The sequence below is a fragment of the Triticum aestivum genome, chromosome 7A, assembly GCF_018294505.1.
Source record: "Triticum aestivum cultivar Chinese Spring chromosome 7A, IWGSC CS RefSeq v2.1, whole genome shotgun sequence".
Classification (NCBI taxonomy): domain Eukaryota; kingdom Viridiplantae; phylum Streptophyta; class Magnoliopsida; order Poales; family Poaceae; genus Triticum; species Triticum aestivum.
This window is the reverse complement of record NC_057812.1, coordinates 449,344,948-449,371,025: the sequence shown is the minus strand read 5'-3', so window position 1 is coordinate 449,371,025 and position 26,078 is coordinate 449,344,948. Positions and strand designations below refer to the sequence as shown.

General features: G+C 44.8%; 1 protein-coding gene across 2 annotated transcripts; it reads left to right on the top strand.

Moving 5' to 3' along the window:
* The first annotated feature begins 3,395 nt into the window (after positions 1-3,395).
* Positions 3,396-6,961, top strand: LOC100415882 (glyceraldehyde-3-phosphate dehydrogenase 1, cytosolic). 2 transcript variants are annotated; one of them, XM_044566753.1, is made up of 12 exons: positions 3,396-3,606; positions 3,719-3,742; positions 3,838-3,938; positions 4,302-4,417; positions 4,505-4,604; positions 5,075-5,221; positions 5,309-5,369; positions 5,458-5,555; positions 6,024-6,166; positions 6,298-6,381; positions 6,471-6,560; positions 6,665-6,961. In XM_044566753.1, exons 1-12 carry the CDS (start codon positions 3,603-3,605, stop codon positions 6,708-6,710), a joined length of 1,014 nt encoding a protein of 337 aa, XP_044422688.1. In that variant the 5' UTR covers positions 3,396-3,602; the 3' UTR covers positions 6,711-6,961. The 2 variants fall into 2 exon arrangements, with proteins under 2 accessions (XP_044422688.1, XP_044422687.1); XM_044566752.1 differs by having other exon boundaries at positions 5,075-5,369.
* The last annotated feature ends 19,117 nt before the right edge of the window (positions 6,962-26,078 follow it).

Below are 26,078 nucleotides of genomic sequence, written 5' to 3'. Positions count from 1 at the left end.
TCGTTAGCCTGTTCGTCAGTTTTTCTTTTTCTCGGATTTTTCCGCGATTATTTTCGATCGCGATTTCTGATCCGATTTTCGTTTTAGTTTATCTTTTCGGTCGTTTATCGAAATCAGGCGATTCAAGCGCGTAGATCTTCCTCTCGAAGCCCTCTTTCCGTTTAACCAACTTGAACAAGATTTTGGTACAGTAAAATTTGACTTTAGTCCAGATTAGTAATTGGATCTTGTTTCTTTTGCCGTTTGGGTTTCGTTGCTCCGTTTGATTTGATTCTTTTTGCAAACCGGAGTTCTTAAGTTGAACTTTCTGGTTAGATCTTCTTATTCGTGTTTTACCCGTGCTTCTTCGCTTGTTTGTTTATGTATGCTATTGTTTTTTTGTTTGCGATAGAACACCCGGAGTGCGAAGCGTGCTACTACGAGTCCCTAGGTTTTGCGGATCATCAGCAAGGCAAGTAACACTTTGATCATATCCTTTTATCACCCAGTTTTTATGCATTAGTTTCAACCCTCAAGCATTGCATGGTTAGGACTTGATAACATGTGGGATTGGGAAGTAGTTGATGAGGTAGAACCTATTGCCCTGTTATTATCAAACCCTTAGGAGTTACTTCTACGTATTGCTTATATTGCCATGCTATGCTCGTAGACGTGGTTTGGGGTGAGTGAATCCATGACAGATGTGAGTTTGTTAATTAATGGTTCAACTTAAGATGGCAACTTTAATACACATCTGGGTGGATTGCTTGTCGGGCACCTGGAGAATCCAGTGTTGTCCTAGGATAGCCCGGAGTACCCGTGTGATAATCCTAAGGTCCGCCACCCAGGCTCAGAGGGAACTGAGATATTTCACGCTAGAAACTTCCGTGTGCAGCCACAAGCTATTATGGGCTCTAGCATAGTTGAGTAAGTTGCATGACCTCTTCTAGTGGTAGGCTAGCATATGTAGAGGGGTGTAGGTTGGTATTGTCTACCCGGGGTTAGAGTAAATGCTTCTGAAAGACTGTGTCTCGGTCATCCATTTCTTAAACATCATGTAGTGCGAGAAATCCAACGGAGGAGATCGAATCTTCTGGGAAAAAGTGCGCAAACCTCTGCAGAGTGTACAACCTAATCATGGTTAGCCGTGTCCCCGGTTATGGACATCTTGAGTATCTAGTACTTGGATTATCATATGTATCTCATCACTCTAAATTAATATTGTTGGGTTGATAATTACTTTTAATTGGGATTAAGTTGGAGAAACTTTCTCAATGATGTTTCAACTACCATGATAGTTAAATAAAATATATTCTTTTATTGTAGGGAAAATTGGCTTTTCGCAAAAACTTTAACCATATAGCTTTCCACCAGCCAAATATGCATATAGTGATAGTATTATTCTGTTTTTGCTCTACTGTGTTATATTGCCAGCATATCCCATGTGCTGACCCATTTTCGGGCTGTAACATATCATGTTGCAGACTTTTAAGACGAGGAGTAAGGTTCGTTAGATCGTTGCCGTGCAGCTCAGCTATATCGTTGGAGTTGATGGACTCACTTTATCTTTCAAGCCTTCCGTTGTTATCGTATTAGACGATCTTAAGCCATATTTATTGAAATAAGTTCTCTTTTGAGACATTGTATGTTATAAGTGTGTGATTGTTATTCTGTTATAAATCATTCAAGTACTGTGTTTGTCAGCATTACCGATCTAGGATGACACTGAAATACAGAGACTTGACCGTTTGAGGTCGGGTCGCTACATTAAGGGTTTTAGTTTCAGGGTGAGAAATGTTGTGGCTGAGCATGGAGTAGCAGCAACGATTGAGCAATTCACCTAATTTCATGAAGACATGCATGATTGGAAAACTCACATGCAACTGCAAAATGATTTGGTTGAGCATATGTGGGCTCATGTCGGCAACTAATAGATGTATCTTCTTTTATTTGTTTGCAAAACTATGTGAAACATTTTTATTTGTATTTGACTTGTAAAACTATACTATTTTATTCAGTATATTTGACAACATGTTTAAACGCAAATCATTAATATAAAATTAGACGGCCAGCCGGCCATGCCAACACGTATGGATCGACGCATTAGGCGCGCTGCCGATCCCACGCCGACACGTATGGATCGACACGTATGGATCGACGCGGAACGGGTGACCGAGCCGAACGAAAAAATCGTCGTCCGTTGGATCGCCCCAGAGTTGCTCTAACCGTGGGCGCCGCCGCGCATCGGTCGCCCGCGGCGGTTGGTGCTTGCGGGAACCCGACGAACGATGACCGCGACATTTTCCTAACTCGCATCGAGCGTGCGCGGTGACCAAGCAGGTGACCAAAGCAGGCTGCTAAACCAAGGGCTGAATAGAAAATTTGGAGAAGCGTCTGGAAAGGCAGCGGCATATGTGTCAGCATATTCGCGGCCTCCACCTGGTGGCAGACCGGAAATTATCCGCACCAAGGCACGGGCATATCCGGCCATCAGCCTCTCGATGCGCAGCTGGTCGTGGTCGGAGACCCCACCGCGCCACGGGACGCCCGTCGGCCGTCGAGGACAGGTCTCCGGATCCTCCGTGCCCGCCCTTTCCTGTCGCCGTTTGGCTTCACGTGCGGTGCCCGCGGTTCCCAGTAACAGCGTGCTATACACACGATGGTGTGTAGACGATTCCTAAACGACAACGCAGATCAACTCATCCATGCACAACAGTAAAGTGAAGCAGACGGCTGGATTTGGCCGTCGTCTCCTTGTCGTGCACGCAGTATCGTCTTTACATGTAGTACCCCAGCAACTAAGTAGGAGTACGTACTGAACTGAGCATGGAGAAACGTCAAGCCAGCAAAGACGCCACAGTTCTCCACGCCTCAGAGGATCCCGGGCAGCCGGATTCCACCCCGTCCGCGTCGGACAAACACGCGGGGGTCGCCGCCGCTTGCCCTCGTCGGCGGCCACCCAACCTTCCGGACCACCTGCTACCCATCCCAGTCATCACAGCCACAGAACCATCCAGACGGTGCCACGTAGAGGCAGAAGGAGAACCCCACTCACTGTCCCCAAGCAAAACGAACAATTCCCGTCCAAAAAATCAAATCCCACTTGGCGTCCGTTTGTTTAGCCGCATTATTGGAAAGCCGAGTATTTTTCTCCCTGGCACCCGAGGGAAAGCAAAAATGCCATATTCTTTCTTGCGCGAGAAACCACGCCGCACCGCACGAACGGCAGCAAATGCCCCTCGCATTCTTTTCCCTTTCTTTCTTGCCCGAGAAACCACGGGCGCCCACGGGACGTCTACCTACCTACCTCCAGGCTTCGCAATGACACGTGGGCCGCGCCGGCAGCCGGGCCCACTGCTCACAGAGGCACCCGGAGGGCCCGCCTTGTGGAAAAAGGCGTGGAAGGGACAGGTCAGCCGCGCACCTCGCCCGAAATCAATTCGTCTGGATTTGTTTTAGTCTCCCGATATTCCACTTCGCCTTTTCCTCTCCAGGCTTTATAAAACCAGCGGCTTAAACCCTCCCCACCTCTCCATATCAGCTTCCAGACACTTCTCCCGTCCCGTCCCCAGCCAACCTCCCATCCCCGTCTCGCGTCGCAGCGGCAGTTCCACTCCCTCGCCATGGGTAAATTGCTCTTCGAATTGCTGCTGCTTCGTCTCCTGATATGAATGATTGTTGTTTTTCGCTGATTGATTTTGCTCGTTTGCTCTTTCTGCTTGGTCTGGGACGCATGCAGGCAAGATTAAGATCGGAATCAACGGTGAGTTTCTCTGTCACTTTCTCGCGCGCGCCTCTGGATTCACCGATCGGTGCTGGTGTGCCTCTGTTTTGACTCGAGTGGCTGTTTTTGCTCAGGTTTCGGAAGGATCGGGAGGCTCGTCGCCAGGGTCGCCCTCCAGAGCGACGATGTCGAGCTCGTCGCCGTCAACGACCCCTTTATCACCACCGAGTACATGGTATGCCCCTCGATCTGTGATTTTCACACGCTCCGATCGCTAGATCTGGTTTTTAGAGTGGTTTTACCTGTTGATCTATTCTGTTAGCATGCCTGCTGCTTGTGTTGTTCTGTTAGCGTTCTATGAGGTCTGAGAGTTAGCGTGACTTTGGAGTGGTCTGTAGCTTGTTAATAGTTAGTTCCATGGTTATCCTTTTACGATTTGATAATATATCCTGCAGTGTTATTTCTACGATCTGAGTATATTGTTTGTTCATTATGCTTGCTAGTATTGGTCGCTTCTGTACCATGCCTTTAGATATCATGATTCTGCTGGGTTTGATTGTTTAATTGAGTTGAATTCTGTGGTTTGTGTGATGTGCAGACCTACATGTTCAAGTACGACACCGTTCACGGCCACTGGAAGCACAGTGACATCAAGCTCAAGGACGACAAGACGCTGCTCTTTGGCGAGAAGCCAGTTACCGTCTTCGGCGTCAGGTACTATTTATTGGTATTATAGCCTCTTCGGATGGTTTGTGTTTATTAAGTTGTGAAACTAATTTTCGATGTTCTTTTGCTTAAAAGGAACCCTGAGGAGATCCCGTGGGGTGAGGCTGGTGCCGATTACGTTGTGGAGTCCACCGGTGTCTTCACTGACAAGGACAAGGCCGCTGCTCACTTGAAGGTATAATTGTTGTTCTGGTTTTTGCTCATTCACACTCTATTTCCGATCTATATCACTATATGTATACCTTTTCTGATCCTTTGAATACAAGGCTGAGAAAGAAACCTGAACTTCAGTTAGAAATTGTGTCCTGCTCCATGTATATTTATTTATTTACGAGAAAATCACACACGCACCCTCCAGGAGAGGAGAGCAAAGCAGAGTCTCTAATGCTGCTTGTCCCAATTTGTTTAGTTGGTTTGGTTGCTTCTGGTATGCTAGTTGTAAACACTGACTTCATGTAGTCCACTCTGTCATAGTAACCATCAAATTTATTGCTTTATCTCAATTACTGAATTATTCTAAATTATTTTAATTATTTGTTTATGCTAGCTGTATGCAAGTGCCACTGTTCTTCAGGGACTTAGCTTTTGCAATGTATTTCCAACACTAGTGATGTGATGCTAACTTACATTTTCACTGAATGTTAGGGTGGTGCCAAGAAGGTGGTCATCTCTGCCCCAAGCAAAGATGCCCCTATGTTTGTGGTTGGTGTCAATGAGGACAAGTACACCTCAGACGTTAACATTGTCTCAAATGCTAGCTGCACCACTAACTGCCTTGCTCCCCTAGCAAAGGTGTGTTTTGTTTCTTCACGTCGTCTTACCTTGACTACTTTTGGAATTGTGGATCAGTTTGTAATAATGTTTATCATCATTCACCAGATCATTAATGACAACTTCGGTATTATTGAGGGTTTGATGACCACTGTTCATGCCATCACTGGTAAGATTTTGTTGGTTGTTTGGCAGTGCTCTTAACTTATCTGCCTTAGTAATCTCTTCAACTTGACATTGGTGTACTTGCCTCTCAGCCACACAGAAGACCGTTGATGGTCCCTCGAGCAAGGACTGGAGAGGTGGCAGGGCCGCAAGCTTTAACATCATTCCCAGCAGCACTGGTGCTGCCAAGGTACGCCACGAACAGCATATTGTGCATTTGTTTTCAGACACTGTTTTGAATGGACTGCTCACTTTTTCAGTTTGTCTAATTCACATCTAGATGTTTTCTGGATGTCACATCTAAGCTCCCGCAAATAACGCAGCAACAAGGAACAGAAAAAAAAGCTGGGACAAAAAACAAATAGACCACAAACATAGTGGACATCAGGTTAGATGTGACATAACTATGTCACATCTAGATGTGTCCTAGACACACCCTTACTTTTTTGCCTGTTGTTTATGTTGTGCATATTGCATACATGTTCTTCCTTACGAGATTATTCTGTGATTGCGAATTGAAATACTTAAACATTGTGCATGCTTATGTCATTTGTGAGCTCCCAGTGGACCAGATAGTTGATTGCAGTAAAAATGGTAGCATGCAGTTTTCTTCTTAATTGGAGTACATCACTTCACCTAATGATCTGATGTGTTTCAGGCTGTTGGCAAGGTTCTTCCTGAGCTGAATGGCAAGCTTACCGGTATGTCTTTCCGGGTTCCCACTGTGGATGTGTCAGTTGTTGATCTCACTGTTAGAACCGAGAAGGCTGCATCATACGATGACATCAAGAAGGCTATAAAGTAAGTCTTAAATCTTAGAGTATCTCCTAAGAGAAGTATAAGAGTTATTGTTGAGAAAGATCTACTTCTAATTCCTGCCTGCCTGCCCATGTGACTCGAATGTCACTGATGAGTATTCAAATTATTTTCAGGGCTGCATCTGAGGGAAAACTCAAGGGGATCATGGGTTATGTCGAGGAAGATTTGGTCTCCACTGACTTTGTCGGTGACAGCAGGTATGATTGATGCCTTAATGCTGCTGACAAGAGCTACCGAGTGTTATCAGATGGTAACTGTTTCTCCATGTTGTATTTTTTCCATTCAGGTCGAGCATCTTTGATGCCAAGGCTGGAATTGCTCTGAACGACCATTTCGTCAAGCTCGTCTCGTGGTACGACAACGAGTGGGGTTACAGGTTAGTTGCCATATAACGGATTTGTTTCTACAACACGCTATCCAATGTCTCTGTTTCATCGCTTCAGCTTCAGCCTGTAACACTTGAATCTTATTTCTGTGCAGCAACCGCGTTGTCGATCTGATCCGCCACATGGCCAAGACTCAGTAGAGCGTTCTGATTTCCTTTGGTCAGGTGTCCCTGCTTTGTCTATGCGAAGAATAAATGTGGATGGTGTCGCCAGACGACGCCTGGTTCATGTTAGTTGGACATGAGTTACCTTCTGTTTTCCGCATCAACTAGTACTTCTGTAATGGAGTTGCTAATCAAGTACTCTTTTTTGGTTGTGGTTTGTGAAGATTATATAAATCGTTCAGTCCAGTACTTGTGTTTGCCTGAATAATCTTATTTCTCTTCCTTTCTGTGGGGCTTTTCGCCTCGTCTGTGCCTGCTCGGATTTTTGGTTCAGATGTTTGATGCCCTTGTTGAGAGCCAGAACTGTGTTTGAGTTAGGACGTTTACTGTCGCAATGGTTGTTAAGGGTCCCTCGGGTTCAGCTTCCAGAACCAGATTTTGTGCAGCTTTAGCCAGAATTGTGTTGCTGCAATGGCTTAAGGGTCCCTCAGGTTAAGCTTTCAAACCAGATTTTGTGCAGCAGATTATTGAATCCCAATGTATTGCAGCCGGTCAACTCCCCCTCAAGTAAGTACAGTTATAGTCAGCTTGTTATGCTCTCTGGGAGGGTCGCTGCAAAACCTGCTAGCTGGGTTCTTGGCAAAGTTTGATATTCTTAGAAGCTGCGGCCCGAGATTGCTCTGTTTTGAATCTAAATGCCAGGCGCCATATCAGCTTGCAAGGGAATGAAGCTTCATGCTCTTCCACTTTTTTATTGACTTATGAATTCCCACTCCCAAAAATAGAATCTGGCTTAATTGAAGTTCCTTGTTTAAAAATCTAGCACATTAACAACATCAATGTATGTTTCACAAATATCATAATTCATTAACTAATTTTGACCTCTGATCCTTTTTGTACAAGTTGGGGTGCATGACGGCTCCTATGCCTAGAAACCAGCCTCCGATATCAAGAGATTTGCCGCTATAGTTCAAATAATAATTTGATTTACGAGGGCCTCAGTCGCGCATTCTTTCCATTGGTTGGTTTTCCGGGGCCTAACTTGAGTGGGGGATTTCTTTCAGCTAGAGCTACAATTTTCAGCCAGTTTTTCAAATTGGATCATGAAATCAGAGGCCTTTCAGAGAGAGAAAGCATAGGTTGTGTGAAAGGGGCTTGGTGAGAATGCAATGCCCTGAAAACCTGAGTTTTTTTTCCTTCTAAAATCTAGCATATTGACTCAACATCAATGTATACTATCATAAAAGTTCATATCAAAATTCAAAACAATGCTCGAGATACGAAAATGATTAATTAGACATCAATGTGACAAGCGGCCAAATCTAAAGCCCAGTTTATTTATGTACTATTTAGTGTCAAATTTATCATTTTGTTTTCTAAGCTATGTTTTAAATTTTAGTTTGAGATTTTGAGGCAACATACACTATTTTAAAATTTTAATTTGAAATTTTGCGAAAACATACATTTATGTTGTGTAATGTGCTATTTTTTAAAGAAAAAGTTCTAAACATCTAAAATATGCTAGGGGAGTTTGATGCATCGGTATCATCACAAGGTGGATGAGAACTGAGGGTAGCTCAGTTGGCAAGGCGTGGGAGTTTGCAGCCAGTCCACCAGGGTTCAAGTCTCGCCTTGATCATTTGGTGCCCATGAAGTTTTCTTCTATAAAAAAAAGCCAACAAGCTAGTCTCATCCTCTGACATACTATTATCCTCATCAAACTTGTCCCTGATTGTGCCCCCGCTGCAGACCTGTTCTACGTAGGACATCGCCGATAACCACTAGCAAAGCTAGCGCTTTGTGCTTATTACTTCGTTTCTCCCTTTTAGTCTTCTCACTCGAAGCCTGGGTTCCCAGCCGGCTTTACTTTTTTATCTGGTTTTTTTGGGACCGGTTTTATTTGTTTTTCTTTCTTTTTCTACTCTATTTCTTTTTTTTCCTTTTTGTTTTTTATTTTCATTTTCTTTACTTTTTTTATTTTCCCAAAAGGCATGAACTTTTTTCAAATTTGATGAACTTCTTTTTCAAACTCGATGAACTTTTTTTAAAAATGCATGAACTTTTTTTCAAACTTGATGACCTTTTTTGGAAATTCATGAACTTTTCTTCAATTTTGATGAACATTTTCAAATTCGATTATTGTTTTTCAAATTTGACGTATGTTTTTCAAATTCAATGAACTTTTATTTCAAATTTGTTGAACTTTTTTTCAAACTCGATGAACTATTTTCAAGTCGATGAACTTTTTTTGAAAATTCATGAACTTTTTTCAATTTCATGAACATTCTTCAAATTTGATGAACACTTTCCAAATTCGGTGACTTTTTTTTTCAAATTCGATGAACTTTATTTAAAACTTGATGAACTATTTTCAAGCCCATGATTTTTTTGAAAATTCATGAACCTTCCTTCCATTTTGATGAACATTTTTCAAATTCCATTAACTTTTTTTCAAATTCAATGAACATTTTTCAAATTTGATGTTTTTTTTAAAATTCTATGGACTATTTCAAATTTTATGATTTTTTGGGAAATCCGTTAACTTTTTTTTTCAAATTTGATGAATGTTTCTCAAATTTGATGAACTATTTTCAAATTCAACGATTTTTCTTTTCAAAGCCCAAGATCATTTTTTCAAATTTGATATTTTTTTTTTGAAAATCAATGAAACTTTTTCTGGTTTGTGAACTTGATTCAAAATCCATGAACTTTTATTAATTCACGCCTTTTCCAAATAATTCAAAAATAATTAAGCGATATAGTAGATGGTTCTGTGCTATTATTAGCGTGGCGACTGTGTTTATTATGCATTTGTCGCTGACACAAATCACTAACGTTAGGTAGCTCGAGTGGCTAGTGGGAGTCACGGTGACCTCGATGTGCATGAGTTCGGGACTTGTAGAGTTGTTTTTGCGTTCACTACCTTTTTGTGGGCCGACCCAACTAAGCGCATAGCGAGCGTCAGGGACGAGTTCGGTGCCTGAAGCCCGATAGGAGCTCCCAGTGGAGTGGCGATCCCATAGGAGACCAGGGATCTGAATATGGGCCGACCCAAGTATTGTAGACGCTTCAGCGAGATCTACCGCGTTCACTGTCTGCGCGTTTTTGTCGGTCAGCCCAACTAAGCGGCGTAGCGAGCGCCAGGGAGGAGTTCGGGCACCTGAAGCACCCGATAGGACCTCCCTCATTCCCTTCCACCACTCCAGTTTAAGGCAACAGAACAATCCGGCGTACACCCTCCGCATCCTGGGCTCGGCCCATTTTTCTTCTTTTTCAACCTTCAAAAGGAGACGTGGGTCGTGAGATTTGAACTCAGAACCTCACTTTTTTCTTCCAAATGTCTCAAAAAAAATTTCTTCCAAATTCAATAACCAACTCGGACGGCTCACATACTATGTTTTCTAATACTTCTGTTGTTTCTTATTCTGTGCCTTCTAGACTTTTTTTCTTTGCCAATTTTTCATCTGTTTTTTCACTTGGGTTTTTATTTTTTCTTGTTCCTTCTTCTTTTTTATTTTCTAAAATACATAAAAAATATCAAATTTGGAACTTTATTCGAATCGTGAACTTTATCAAATTTGTAAACATTTTTTGAAATATGTCAGCTTTTTCAAAATTGATTAACTTTATTCAAATTTTTGAAATTTATTTTTATCACAATCAATGAACTTTTCTTAAATCTGCGAGCCTTTTTTTTCAAAAATCAGGTGATGTTTTTTCAAATTTGTGAACTTTTTTTTCACAATTTTTTCGAATTCATAACATATTTTCAAAATTGATGAACGTTTTTCAAATTTGTGAAAAGTCGATGAACTTCTTTCAAACCCGTGACTTTTTTTCGAAATCCAGAGAACTTTGTTTTAATTCGTGAAAGTTTAATTGAAAATTGAAGATTTTTTAAATGCGTGATCTTTTCCCAAATCCATGTCATTTTTAGTCAAATCCGTGAAATTTCCCCCCCAAATTTCATGAAAATTTTCAATTTTTTTTCAAAATTATGAACCTTTTGCCATATTTCATGGCTTTTTAAAAGACAAATCATGAATTTTTAAAGCCACGTTTTTACCAAATTATGATTTTTTTAGTTTGCAAACATTATCTCTTTCCTTTTAATTTTTTTGATATTTTAAAAAGGTGAATGGTCAACGTTTTGACACTTCAACTGTTAACAAGTCATTTTTTTGCGGGAAAACAAGTCATTGGTCAACCGGTCAAACTAGGCGAGCGAGCGACCTAGGGCTTGGGAAGCAAACGAGTGATTTGTGGTTAGCTAGGCCGGCCCATAGCGCGTGCCAGCTGAGGTTGATGGCGCCACAACCCTCAAGCGCCACGTATATAGGAAAAATGTAGAATGCAAACCAAGAAATACCAAAAATGATAAAAACAATGAAAGAAACAAAGAAAAACTGAATGTAGAACGAAAAGAAAAACAAAAAACGGTGAAGAAAAACAAAAAAGACGTAAAAGGAAGAAAAAACGGAGAAATCTGAATAAAACATAAGAAAAAGAAAGAAAGTAAAATATGGTGAAAACAAATAAAGAAACAGAGAGAAACAAATGAAAAAAAAGATAAAACAGAAACAAAAACACGGAAAATCAATGCAAAACTGGGTCTTTTACCCTTAACTAGGTCGCACCCTTGTATTATACACAAAGCTGAAGTTGGCGTAGTGGCCAGCACTGTAGCCCGTGAGCTCGCAAACCGAGGATCAAAATTTGTTTTTGTTAGAGTATCTCCAGCCGTCGCCCCCCTCCAGGGGGCTTGAAAAATCGCCGTCTGGGGATGAACCGGCGCTAAAATCCGCTTGGGGGCGATTGGGTTCCCAGTCGCCGTCCCCAGGTCCCCCAGACGTCGATATCGACCCACTTTTGGCGCTAATTTGCCCGCTTTTCAGCCCACTTTCGGCGCAAAATCGGCCCGCTATCGGCGCAAGTCGGCCCATATTCACCGTGATTTAGCGCAAATTCAACAGAAGCTATTTTTTATCACATAGTTCATCACAGAAAATCAATAAAAATCAAATAGTTCAATACAAATTATATAGTTCAACAAATAGAAACTCATATTTCATCACACGTCGAGCTAGGCGTTGCCCTTGAGCCTCCATAGGTGCTTCACCAGATCCTGCTGCAGTTGTTGATGCATCTGTGGGTGTCGGATCTCCTGACGCATATTGAGGAAAGCAGTCCAGGTTGCCGGTAGTTGGTGATCAACTTGGGCAAGAGGACCCTGCCTGTAATATAGTTCAGTGTCAAACACTGGCTCTTTCTGCTCGCTCTCAATGATCATGTTGTGCAAGATGACACAACAAGTCATGATCTCCCACATTTGATCTTTCGACCAGGTCTGAGCGGGGTACTGAACAATAGCAAATCGAGATTGGAGCACACCAAATGCCCGCTCGATATCCTTCCTACAAGCCTCCTGAACCTTCGTAAAGTGGGAGTTCTTGCCTCATGGCAAAGGGTTTGAGATAGTCTTCACAAATGTAGACCATCTCGGATAGATGCCATCTGCTAGGTAGTATCCTTTGTTGTAGTGCCGCCCATTGACCTCGAAGTTCACCGGAGGAGAATGATCTTCAACAAGCTTGGCAAAGATAGGGGAGCACTGCAGCATGTTGATGTCATTGTGAGTTCCTGGCATACCAAAGAAGGAGTGCCAAATCCATAGGTCCTATGTGGCCACTGCCTGAAGTACCACACTGCAACCACCTTTGGCGTCTTTGTACATCCCCTGCTAAGCAAAGGGACAGTTTTTTCATTTCCAACGCATGCAGTCGATGCTTCCAAGCATCCTAGGAAATCCTCTTGCTGCATTCTGTGCTAGAATCCGAGCAGTGTCTTCGGCATTGGGTGATCGCAAGTATTGCGGTCCAAACACTGCCACCACTGCCCTGCAAAACTTGTAGAAACACTCAATGGCCGTGGACTCGGCCATGCGCTCATAGTCGTCGAGTGAATCATCGGGAGCTCCATATGCAAGCATCCTCATAGCTATCGTGCACTTCTGGATTGACGTGAATCCAAGTTTGCCGATGCAATTCTTCTTGCACTTGAAGTAGCTGTCAAACTCCCAGATGGAATTCACAATCCCGAGGAAAAGCTTTTGGATCATCCGATAACGGTACCGAAATACTTTGTCCCCGTGTAGTGGAGCGTCGGCGAAGTAGTTGGAGTGGAGCATGCAATAGCCTTCCAGTCGATGTCGGTTCTTTGCGTTCATCCGCCCCGGTGTCGAGCCACCTCGCCGCGACTTTGCATTGCTCGCGAGCAGGCCGGCCAAGGCGGCGAGGACCATCAGATGCTCTTCGTCCTAGACATCGGCATCAGCTTCCTCCTTGAAAGTGCAACTATCCCTAGGTGGTTTTGGTAATTCATAACAACATATAGCTCATTGAGCTAATGCTATTTCAAGATGATTGTTTCAGGAAAGCTCAATGATTGGCATGGCATGGATGTGAAAGTGGAACCCTCAAAATGCTAAGGACAAAGGATTGGCTTAAGCTCAAAAGCTCAAGACTCTTCATTTCATATTTTAGTGATCCAAGATCACATTGAGTCTTTAGGAAAAGCCAATACTATTAAGGAGGGATGAGGTGTTGCTTAATGAGCCTCTTGCTTCATGTGCTTAGTGATATGCTCCAAAACCCTCAACTACTTTCCCATATCCACATATGACCTAAACCCTAAGCCAAACTCGGTCCTACCGATTCTTCCTATCCGGCGCCACCGAGTTTCACTTGTCATTAGCCACTGCCAAACCCTAGCAATCCGGTCCTACCGATAGGGATCTCGGTCTCACCGAGATGGGGTTGCAAACTCTCTGTTTCCCTTTCCTAACTTTTCGGTCCCACCGAAAGAGCGAATCGGTCCCACCGAGATTGCAATGTAAACTCAGTGTTTCCCCTTTGTAACTTTTCGGTCTCACCGAGTTCCACTCGGTCTCACCGAAAGAGCAAATCGGTCCCACCGAGTTTGCCTGACCAACTCTCTGGTTAGCTAGTTACCAAATTCGGTCTCACCGAGTTTGTGTAATCGGTCTCACCGAGATTACGTTATGCCCAAACCCTAACCGAATCGGTCCTACCGAGTTGCATGTCGGTCCCACCGAAATCACTAACGGTCACTAGGTTTACATTTTCGGTCCGACCGAGTTTATTGGTTCGGTCCCACCGAGATTGGAAAACTGTGTAACGGTTGGATTTTGTGTGGAGGCTATATATACCCCTCCACCTCCTTCTCATCAAAGAGAGAGCCATCAGAACACACACACCATTTCAACTCATATGTTCTGAGAGAGAACCACCTACTCATGTGTTGAGACCAAGATATTCCATTCCTACCATATGAATCTTGATCTCTAGCCTTCCCAAGTTGCTTTCCACTCAAATCTTCTTTCCACCAAATCCAAATCCTATGAGAGAGAGTTGAGTGTTGGGGAGACTATCATTTGAAGCACAAGAGCAAGGAGTTCATTACCTACACACCATTTGTTACTTCTTGGAGAGTGGTGTCTCCTAGATTGGCTAGGTGTCACTTGGGAGCCTCCGACAAGATTGTGGAGTTGAACCAAGGAGTTTGTAAGGGCAAGGAGATCGCCTACTCCGTGAAGATCTACCGCTAGTGAGGCAAGTCCTTCGTGGGCGATGGCCATGGTGGGATAGACAAGGTTGCTTCTTCGTGGACCCTTTGTGGGTGGTTGCTTCTTCGTGGACCCTTCGTGGGTGGAGCCCTGTGTGGACTCGCGCAACCGTTGCCCTTGGGTGGAGCCCTGTGTGGACTCGCGCAACCGTTACCCTTCGTGGGTTGAAGTCTCCATCAACGTGGATGTAGGATAGCACCACCTATCCGAACCACGGGAAAAACATCCGTGTCTCCAATTGCGCTTGAATTCTCCAAACCCTTCCCTTTACATTCTTTCAAGTTGCATGCTTTACTTTTCGCTGCCAATATACTCTTTGCATGCTTGCTTGAATTGTGTGATGATTGCTTGACTTGTCCTAAAATAGCTAAAATCTGCCAAGAACTAAAATTGGGAAAAGGTTAAGTTTTTATTTGGTCAAGTAGTCTAATCACCCCCCTCTAGACATACTTTCGATCCTACAAGTGGTATCAGAGCTTTGGTCTCCATTTGCTTGATCTCCATAGCTTTTGGTGGTCATAGCCTTGGTTTCACAACCTAGGAGAGTATGGCGTCTAGCGAGGGAAATTATCACCGTAGAGGTCCTTACTTTGATGGTACTAATTTTGCTAGTTGGAAGCATAAAATGAAAATGCATATTCTTGGACATAACCCCGCCGTTTGGGCTATTGTGTGTGTTGGTTTGCAAGGTGACTTCTTTGATGGAAGAGAACCAAACCGTGAAGCTACCGCGGATGAGTTGAAGATGTTGCAATACAATGCTCAAGCTTGTGATATTCTCTTCAACGGATTGTGCCCCGAAGAATTCAACAAAATCAGCCGTCTTGAGAATGCAAAGGAAATTTGGGACACTTTGATTGATATGCACGAAGGTACCGACTCCGTCAAGGAATCCAAATTGGATGTGCTTCAAAGCCAACTCAACAAGTTCAAGATGAAGGATGGTGAAGGTGTCGCTGAAATGTACTCTAGGCTTGCTCTCATCACAAATGAGATTGCCGGCTTAGGAAGTGAAGAGATGACCGATAGATTCATCATCAAGAAGATTCTAAGAGCCTTGGATGGAAAATATGATACCGTGTGCACATTAATCCAAATGATGCCCAATTACAAAGATCTCAAGCCAACGGAGGTGATTGGAAGAATTGTTGCTCATGAGATGTCACTTAAGGATAAAGAGGAACTTCACAACAAATCAAGTGGTGCCTATAAAGCCTCATGTGAAGCCCCTACATCATCAAGTGAGAAACAAGACTTCAATGAAGAATTGAGCTTAATGGTGAAGAACTTAAACAAGTTCTACAAGAGTAGAAGCAAAGATAGAAACTCCAAGTCAAGGTCCTACAATGACAAAAGATCTTCTAGTCGAGAGCGAAACTGTTACAATTGTGGAAGACCCAGACACTATTCCAATGAGTGTACGGCTCCCTACAAGAGAAGAGAAGATTCTCCAAAAAGAAGAAGCAAAGGATCACCACCAAGAGAGAGAAGGAGTAGAGATGATCGTTATGAACGAAGATACTCACGGAGAAGCAAGGATTCAGAAAGGAAGGAAAAATCATCAAGGAGCTACACAAGACGAAGACATCAAGCTCATGTTGGTGAATGGGTATCCGACTCCGACAGCCACTCCGAGAGAAGTTATCACTCCGACTTCGAAGATACTCAAGATGAAGGTGTTGCCGGTCTAGCACTTGTGTCAACCAACTCCTACAACATATTTGACTCACCAAATGAAGGAATTGGAAGATGCTTCATGGCCAAAGGTCCTAAGGTAACACACCCCGAGTATGTTGATTTCAATAGTGATGAAGATGACTTGTTAGGTGATGATTTGCTTGGTGACAACTCTAGTGATGAATACTATGATGAAAGACCAATTAATCATGCTAATCAAGATAAAACGAATGACAATGATAAGGAGAAGATTGAGGCTCTAACTAAAGAACTAAAAACTCTTAAGTTAGCTCATGACACTATCTTCGAAGATCATCGAGAACTTTTAAGGGCTCATGAGAAACTACGCTTTGAAAAGCTCAATCTTGAGCAAGAGCATGAGTTTTTAAAGGCAATCAATGATGATCTCCGCAAGAAAAGTTCTTCTTACATTGCCAAGCGTTTACTCTTATCCACTTACATGCCTCAAGTCAAGTCTAACAAGAAAGATCCTTCCTCTAGTAGTAACAATGATTATGCTAAATTCAATATTGTTGCTTCTAGTAGTTCTCTTGATTCCACTAATGATTCTCTTAGCCAAGTTACACTTGAGCAAGAAAATAGCTTATTGAAGGGAATTATAGAGAAAGGAGTGTACAAAAGCCTTGCCGGGAGTAAGCAATTCGAGGAAATTGTGCGTAAGCAAGGAATGCACCGAAGAATCAAGGTGTTGGTTTTGAATGAAAGTTCAATGCCAATGGAATTGAATGGGAAGAAGATCAATACCCCAAGACAAAGTTTGTCCCTTAACAAGAGAAGTATACTTCTTTCAAGGGGACACAAGCTCAAGATGATCTTCCACCACAAAACTACGAGCAAAAAGGCAAGGACAAGCTTCAAGAGGAAATTGATGCATTTGAAGAAGCTCCTAAGACCTTAGTCAAGTGGATTCCCAAGACTACTTCAAGTTCCACTTCATCAAGTATGACTACAACTCCAAGGATTCCCATCAAGATGATGTGGATCCAAAAGAAGAAGAACTAGAGAGTTCTTGAGGGTGACTCCGCCAACATACTTCACTCTTATCATTTTGGCAAGAACAAGTGCAATCAACTTCCACATCTTGCACTAGTTCAAGGAGTCACAAACCCTCTTGTTGGTAAGACAAGGGACAAGGTAACCTAAAAGTTTTCATGGACATCATCTTTTGTGTGCATCACTCTATGTCTATGGATATCCTTGCTTGTTCCTTGTGGGACTAACCCATGTAGGTATTGAAAGTGCAATTCACTCAAATGGATAGCTCCAAGTGATCTACATCAACATTGAGCATCCACATCTTCAACATCTACATGAAGTCATCATCGACAAAACCCAAGGTTAGTTCATCCCTCTTAGGGGGGATATCACATCTAGGGGGAGCTTTACTCTAAGACTTGAGCTAAAGCAACTCTAAAGATGTGAACACAACAATGCTTTATGTAAAAGTGGTAACCCCACTTGAGCTTAAATGATGAGTATGACCTATGATCAAGTGTTCTCACTTGACTCCTAAGTCAATATACTCATATATAGATGACCTAGTCATCGCAAATTGCTTGATAGATGCTAGAATTGGTTGTGCATGCCTTGCCACATATTTCATTTGCCATCTTATTGTGTGAGCATGCTGGTTGCATATTTTACTCATTCGAGGACATCCACTTGTTGTTTTGATTGTTTGGTTTTATCTTCTTTTGCCAAGTGGATGGACAAGAATGCCTAAGAACCTCCTCTAGCTATCTATGCTTTTCTCGTCTCAAACTCTATTCATGCTGCATCACAAAATTTGATCAAGTCAGATTCGAACCACTCTGTGTGAGGAGCGCTCGGAGTCCCCGATTCGTCATAGACTTAAACTTCCAAAACCTCTTCATGATTCTCGGTCTGACCGATACTCCACTTTCGGTCCTACCGAGATCATTAAGTTGATCTAGGTTTTCGATCTCGGTGCAACTGATTTGAACCTTTCGGTCACACCGAGTTTCAGTAACTGCTTGCATTTATGAATCTCGGTGCCACCGAGTTGTTCCACTCGGTCACACCGACAGGGTCAGGCTATATATAGTCATGGGCAAAATTTGGAAATTTCTCCGAACCCCTTCGCCCGCGCGATAGCCTGCTCTGCCCTCGAGGTCTCCGAATCGTCTTCTCGCCGCCAGCAGCCTCCAGTCGCTGGTCTCCGTCGCCGTCAACAGGATTTCTGCCCCGCCGTTGCCGCCGTAGCAAGTCCCCGCCGAACTAGGGTATGGACTTGATCTTTGTGCTATTCCTCAATCTGATTCCTAGCACATTGTGATCATATTGTTTCTAGCCACGTTTGATAAACTCCTATCCAGTCAAAACGCTCATAGATTAGGTTTGATTCGAAAATTCTAGGTTTAGGTCTCCGCCGAAACCATCTCGGACCCACCGAGTTGAAAAACTCGGTCCCACCGATTTGGCTTATGCCATTGCACAAGTGAGACTCGGTCTGACCGAGAATTACTTATCGGTGTGACCGATTTTTGAACTCAGTGAAACCCTAGCAGTCTCGGTGCCACCAAACTGTGACTCGGTCCTACCGAGTTCACTAGTTTAGGTTCCAAAACTGCTTTGGTATCACCGAGTTTGAAAGTCGGTAGATCCAAGATGATTTCAGTGGGAAACTAAAACTAGGTTTTTGAATTATTCTTTTGCAAAAATCTCTGCATTTTGTGATGCTCATCCTTTCTACCTCATCTATAATCTATTCACAGGGTCAGCAGTCAGTTGCAGCATGTCTGATCAAAGTGATAGCCAAAATATGTCAGAGCAGCAAGTAGTGATGAGTGAGGGCACTAGTCCCTCAAGTTCCTCAGATGATGGCAGCAGGAGCATACCCAGCAACCTGCCTAAAGCTGCCACTAGGCAAAGGAAGAAGAAAACCTCAGATTCTGAAGATGAGGACTATGTGGCAGAGGAAGAGGCCACTTCCAAGAGAATTGAGCCAGCTCAAGGCACTAAGCCAGGTCTAAAAATCAAAAGGCCAGCAGGCAGGCAGCCCATGTCAAAGGCTAGAGCCTCAACTGAGAAGCCCACTCCCCAAGAGCCAGTTGCAGCTGAGGGCAAGAAAAGGAAGGAGAGGGTGAAGAAGACTGTGGCTAGGGTACTTGGCAAAGCTTCCATCATGGAAGAGGAGGAAGAAGAAGAGGAGGCAGCTGCACCAACGCCCAAGGCACCCAAGCTTATGGGAGATGCCATAAAATCAGGGGGAGCTGCTTCCAAAGCCAAGTCAGCTCCAAAGCCCAAGAGGAATACACGGAGCATCCCTGCAGCTGAAAAGAACAAGGCCCCAGTGCCTGAGACTGTTGCTGAAGAAGAAGAGGAAAATGTCCTAAGGAAGCTAAAGCCCAAGATCCCAGACCACAACGATGCTCATCCTGTGGCTGAGGACATGAAGCTCAGAAGAGATTCAGGGCTGAGGAAATGGAGAGAAGCAGACCCATATGCTTCAAGGAGAAGGAATGCCGTGGACTACAAGTTTCACACCAAGGAGCAGCAGGATTTCTATGAGACTATGCTGTTAGATAAGAAGCCCATTGTCTGTGATATGCGTTGGGTTGATTGGACATACATCAAGGACAACAAGGAGCACTATCCTGGAGTGCAAGACAGCTTCATAGCTTGTGGAGTAGCTGACTTTGTTGGGCAGAAGCTCACAAAGTGGAACGAAGAACTCATCATGCAGTTCTACTCCACAGCTCACTTTTATCCAGATGGGAGGATCACATGGATGTCTGAGGGTACAAGGTACCAATCTACAGTGGCTGAGTGGGCACAGATCATAAATGCCCTAGAGGAGCAAGATGATGACTTGGATATCTATGCCAAGAAGAAGATGGACCATAACTCCATGTCCAATATGTACAAGGAAATTCCCAATGAAGCACTTGATACCTTCAAGTTTGGCTCAGTACATTACCTTCTGTCAGGGCTCCCGACGATCAATTGGATACTAAGGCACACCTTATTGCCTAAGTCTGGAGATCACAAGATGATCAGAGGCCATGCTATCAACTTGCTACATGTGTTTGATGTGCCTCAGAAGTTCAAGGTGATGATCCTCATAGTGGAAACGATTAAGAGGACTGCAGCAGATCAAAAGAGGAGCTACGGATATGCCCCTCAAATTCAGGAGCTCATCAACTCCAAAATGGGCACGGGCATATATCTGTTGGACAAAGAACACCTGCCCATCCGTCCAGATTTTGAGGACAATGAAGTTGTCATGACTGAGAACGAGCCATCATCTGCCCAAGCATTTGCAAAGAAGGAGAAGGCAAGGAAGGAGAAAGCTGCCAAGATGCCTACCAAAGAGGAGGCATCTGAATACTTCTTGAAGACCAAACAAGAGCAGCTCGGTTACTTGATTGCATCCACGCTAAGGATTGAGCAAAGTCTGGCCACTCTCACTCAGAATCAGCAGAGCCTAGAGACGATCATGGAACAGAAGTTCTATGACTTGGATGTCAAGGTAACAGAAGTTCAGTCTGCAGTGGAGCAGCTCCAGGAGGACATGCAGGAGAGGAGAGGCAGGACTACCACTCATACCTTTGCCAGAGTGCCACGAGGCCTGAGGTCATCTGCCGTGCCAGTTGCTGACACCAGAGCCACCACTTCAGCACCAGCTACAGCCTCAACTCCACCAGCTCCAGCATCTACTTCAGCTCCAACTCCAGCGACTACTTCAGCATCTATCGAAGCCTTCGTCCTTGGAGTGATCCGGACTCCACCACCACCTAAAGATCAAGCCTGAGCGTCGATCTAGTGCTATGCATTTTCTAGGAACTTTTTGGTAACTTGTTGCCAAAGGGGGAGAAGATGTATAGATCATAGGCTTCGAGAGAGAGAGAGAGTGTTGCTTTTCTCTCTTGCTTTATTTGGTGGTTTTTCAAACTTGTTTGCTTTTGAGTGCTTGAGATACTACGTTATTATTTGTGAGACATTGACGATCATGTGTTTGATCATAAGCTACACTTAATGTTTGCTTAATGCTTGCTTAAATATTATCATTCTATCTATCGTTTGTGATCATTCATTGTTCTTGGTGATGAGTGCATGTATTTCATTCTTATCATTTTTGAGCGCTCCACCAAGATGTATGTGACATGGAAGAGTAACCCATAATTCTAACTTCTTTGTGCATTTGCAGTCCAAAAGCAAATTTTAAATATGCACAAATTTAGGGGGAGCTCTTACTTATCACATACTTCTCAAAGCGACGATAAATTTCATGATTATTATCTTTTGTCGAAGCTTTGATCTATATGTTGTCATCAATTACCAAAAAGGGGGAGATTGAAAGTGCAACTATCCCTAGGTGGTTTTGGTAATTCATAACAACATATAGCTCATTGAGCTAATGCTATTTCAAGATGATTGTTTCAGGAAAGCTCAATGATTGGCATGGCATGGATGTGAAAGTGGAACCCTCAAAATGCTAAGGACAAAGGATTGGCTCAAGCTCAAAAGCTCAAGACTCTTCATTTCATATTTTAGTGATCCAAGATCACATTGAGTCTTTAGGAAAAGCCAATACTATTAAGGAGGGATGAGGTGTTGCTTAATGAGCCTCTTGCTTCATGTGCTTAGTGATATGCTCCAAAACCCTCAACTACTTTCCCATATCCACATATGACCTAAACCATAAGCCAAACTCGGTCCTACTGATTCTTCCTATCCGGTGCCACCGAGTTTCACTTGTCATTAGCCACTGCCAAACCCTAGCAATCCGGTCCTACCGATAGGGATTTCGGTCTCACCGAGATGGGGTTGCAAACTCTCTGTTTCCCTTTCGTAACTTTTCGGTCCCACCGAAAGAGCGAATCGGCCCCACCGAGATTGCAATGTAAACTCAGTGTTTCCCCTTTGTAACTTTTCGGTCTCACCGAGTTCCACTCGGTCTCACCGAAAGAGCAAATCGGTCCCACCGAGTTTGCCTGACCAACTCTCTGGTTAGCTAGTTACCAAATTCGGTCTCACCGAGTTTGTGTAATCGGTCTCACCAAGATTACGTTATGCCCAAACCCTAACCGAATCGGTCCTACCGAGTTGCATGTCGGTCCCACCGAAATCACTAACGGTCACTAGGTTTACATTTTTGGTCCGACGGAGTTTATTGATTCGGTCCCACCGAGATTGGAAAACTGTATAACGGTTGGATTTTGTGTGGAGGCTATATATACCCCTCCACCTCCTTCTCATTCGAAGAGAGAGCCATCAGAACACACACACCATTCCAACTCATATGTTCTGAGAGAGAACCACCTACTCATGTGTTGAGACCAAGATATTCCATTCCTACCATATGAATCTTGATCTCTAGCCTTCCCAAGTTGCTTTCCACTCAAATCTTCTTTCCACCAAATCCAAATCCTATGAGAGAGAGTTGAGTGTTGGGGAGACTATCATTTGAAGCACAAGAGCAAGGAGTTCATTACCTACACACCATTTGTTACTTCTTGGAGAGTGGCGTCTCCTAGATTGGCTAGGTGTCACTTGGGAGCCTCCGACAAGATTGTGGAGTTGAACCAAGGAGTTTGTAAGGGCAAGGAGATCGCCTACTTCGTGAAGATCTACCGCTAGTGAGGCAAGTCCTTTGTGGGCGATGGCCATGGTGGGATAGACAAGGTTGCTTCTTCGTGGACCCTTTGTGGGTGGTTGCTTCTTCGTGGACCCTTCGTGGGTGGAGCCCTGTGTGGACTCTCGCAACCGTTGCCCTTGGGTGGAGCCTGTGTGGACTCGCGCAACCGTTACCCTTCGTGGGTTGAAGTCTCCATCAATGTGGATGTAGGATAGCACCACCTATCCGAACCACGGGAAAAACATCCGTGTCTCCAATTGCGTTTGAATTCTCCAAACCCTTCCCTTTACATTCTTGCAAGTTGCATGCTTTACTTTCCGCTGCCAATATACTCTTTGCATGCTTGCTTGAATTGTGTGATGATTGCTTGACTTGTCCTAAAATAGCTAAAATCTGCCAAGAACTAAAATTGGGAAAAGGTTAAGTTTTTATTTGGTCAAGTAGTCTAATCACCCCCCCTCTAGACATACTTTCGATCCTACACTCCTCCACCGGCGCCGTGAGTGCCTCCTCGTCGTTCGATTCCATCACCGAACAAACAAATAGTCAAACACCTGGCGGGCGTGGTGGGCACAACCGCCGGTATCCCGCCCTGCGCGGCCGGAGCGCCGGAAAACTCGCCCAGGAAGGTGGTGGAGAAGTTGCCGCGGTGAAACCCTCTCCCTTTTTCTGGCGGGGAATGGCCTATATAGCGGTGGTGGGCGGCGAGACGGCACCGGGATCGGCAAGGCAGCGAGAGGACGTGCACGCGCGGGGGGGGGGGAGGGGCGAATCTGAACGTGCTGGCTAACTTTTCTCCTGACAGTGTGGGCCAGACGCAGTTTTTCCCTTACACCGGAGCCCCCAAGCGCCCCCTAGTGCGCTGGGTTCGGCCTGGAATCGTCGGGCCCAAAAATAGGCCGAGCTGGCAGATTTTAGCATCTTGAGGCGCGACTAGGATTTTTTTTCCGGCGCTGACATAAAAAAAGTGGCCTGGGGGGCCTGTTGGGGGCGCGGCTGGAGATGCCCTTATTGTTCTTCTTTCTTTCGCACAGAGGTCTCTCCCTTGCTCCAACAGGACAACAACCTTTGGGTAATAGAAAATAACATGGGAAACGTTTGTGACCGGCGGACCGGCCGAAGCTTGGGCCAGTCACGCGCGAGTCGCACTATCATCCAGATCCATCGTCCCCTGTTGGTTCCCGACGTGGCCATGTCATACAAGGCCGGTCCCATCCACATCTCTTCCTCCGTTCAGATCTCTCTCGACCACTCGTTCAGATCCCATCTCCCTCCCTCTCCTTCCTCCAGACGCGCCGCTCTCCCATCTGCCTCCCCCGTTGCGGCTGTATCCTTCTCCTACGCCGCCAGCGAGCTTCTGCGAGCCCTTTTCCTACGTTTTGTTTTCCAGATGAGAGAAAGGTGTTTGCAAAGGGAGGCCATCGGTTGCTTACAACCTAGGGAAGCCATGGCCGTGCATCTCCTTGGCGAGGTCATACGTTTCTACAATCGGCAAGAACTAAAGGTGATTGCCACTGGTGCTGAAGCTGCAACTGGCTTTGTGATTAGCTTCAACTGGCACAGGGAAAGCTACAACCGGCGCTCGGGTTTGCTACAACCAGGTGACGACGAGCATTGCCGGCGATGACGACACACATTTTTTGCTGCAACAGATAACCGAAAAGCTACCACCGGCACCTGCTTTCGCTACAACCAGGAGGCGATGAAGTGTCGCCAGTGACGATGGGCTGCAAATTTGTTGCAAACGGCTGTGGGAAAGCTACCACCAGTGATCAATTTTTGCTGCAATTGGCGTGTGGTGGTGCAACCGGAGTGCGATGGTGTGACGAGCGACAACATGGGGTAACCACGGCTACCAGGATTGCTACAACCGATACGCTTTTTTGCTACCACCGCGGTGATCGCGTGCTGCATCGACGGGGAGCAGCGACCTGGGACGCGGATGCTGGAGCCGACGTGATTCACGGTGAAACCGGCGCGCGGATGCTACAACCTCAAGGAAAAAGCTTCAACCTTAGGGGGAAAAGCTTCAACCATCAAGGAAAGAAGTTGCATTCTAGTGGGACATGAACTGGAGCTGCGAATGGGGGCAGCAGGGCGCGCACATGGCAGAAGGTGCGTGGGCGCGACCCAGAGACGTGCACGCTGGTGGTTCCGGCGAGGGCTACTGGTGCCGGCGTGGATTTGGTGGTTAGGGTGTGAGAACGATATGAGAAAGAAGAGAGTTGACTCGGGGGAGGGGATCTGACGGCTAAGCATTGTCCAATCGGACGATGTTCCAGCGACCGGTGGAAGCATTGGGCCGGTTGACCGGCGCAGATCACTTCCCAAATAACGTCGGGTCAGTTTCTTTTAGGGCATGTACAATAGTGCTTTGTTAGCCGTCTATAAGCTATACCACATAAGGAACTAATCTAGGTGAAGGAGAGAGAAGGAGGAGAGAGTAGGCAGCCGATAGCCCAAAAAAATCGCTAGTATCAACAGCCTTTCTCCCATTGTACGCTAGGGTGTCGGTAATTTGGTATTTCCTCTGTCAAACCATCATATCTCGTGCTCCAAAAATCCAATCCCGCGATTTTTTTTTGCTTTTCTCTGTCACCATCTCCTCCGCGAGAACCGCACTGCTTGATGCACGCATGCCGATCGAGCAGCAGGTGCTAGAGTGGGGCTGCATGGTGTGGCATCAAGCAAGCTTTGCATGTTGTGCGTTATTTTCCCGATGAATCGACCAGATCATGATCCATCTGCTTCGCGTATGTATTGTTCATCCACTGACTGTGCACTGCGTTTGTGCCCGGCCGGCTGGAGATGGATAAAATTGGAGTAATTTCAGTTAAATTCATAATTTAAGGTGCTACAATTACCATAAAAGACAGACCATTGTGAAGGGTGCTTTTACTACTGTCTAGAGGTGACATGGATGGTTACTACAGACAGGCAGGTGCTTGAACTAGTGTGTTCTCCTCTTCCGTTATCAGGTCGGTTTCTTTAGTGTGTTCTCCTATTCCTCATCTTATTCTTCCCCATTTGAATCCAGACCACCACGGGGGTTAGCGTTGCTAACCAGCCGCTCAACAACAATGTTAAGTCTTCCACCTCAGGCAAAGCCTTCACGCCATCCACCATTGCCAAGCACTTTCGGGTCCGGAATTTCATGTCCATGTGTGTACGTTTCATTCGTCCGGTTCCTGTAGCCCGACCACCACGTCTGCCACATCCACCTCCTGTGCCTCCGCCCGCTCGCATGTACTACAATGTTGTCCCATCTCCAATGCTAACCCGCAAATTTGCTCCTACATCTGTCCGAGAACAAGAGGATCAGTCCGCAGGCACTGATGCCGGAGGCCGTCATCCAACGCCACCCGCATAAAGTTCAACCACATTTTGAACTAAATGGAATTCATGCAAACCAAGTGAATTTTGATATAAACCGGAAGAGATTCAATCAAACACAGCGGAT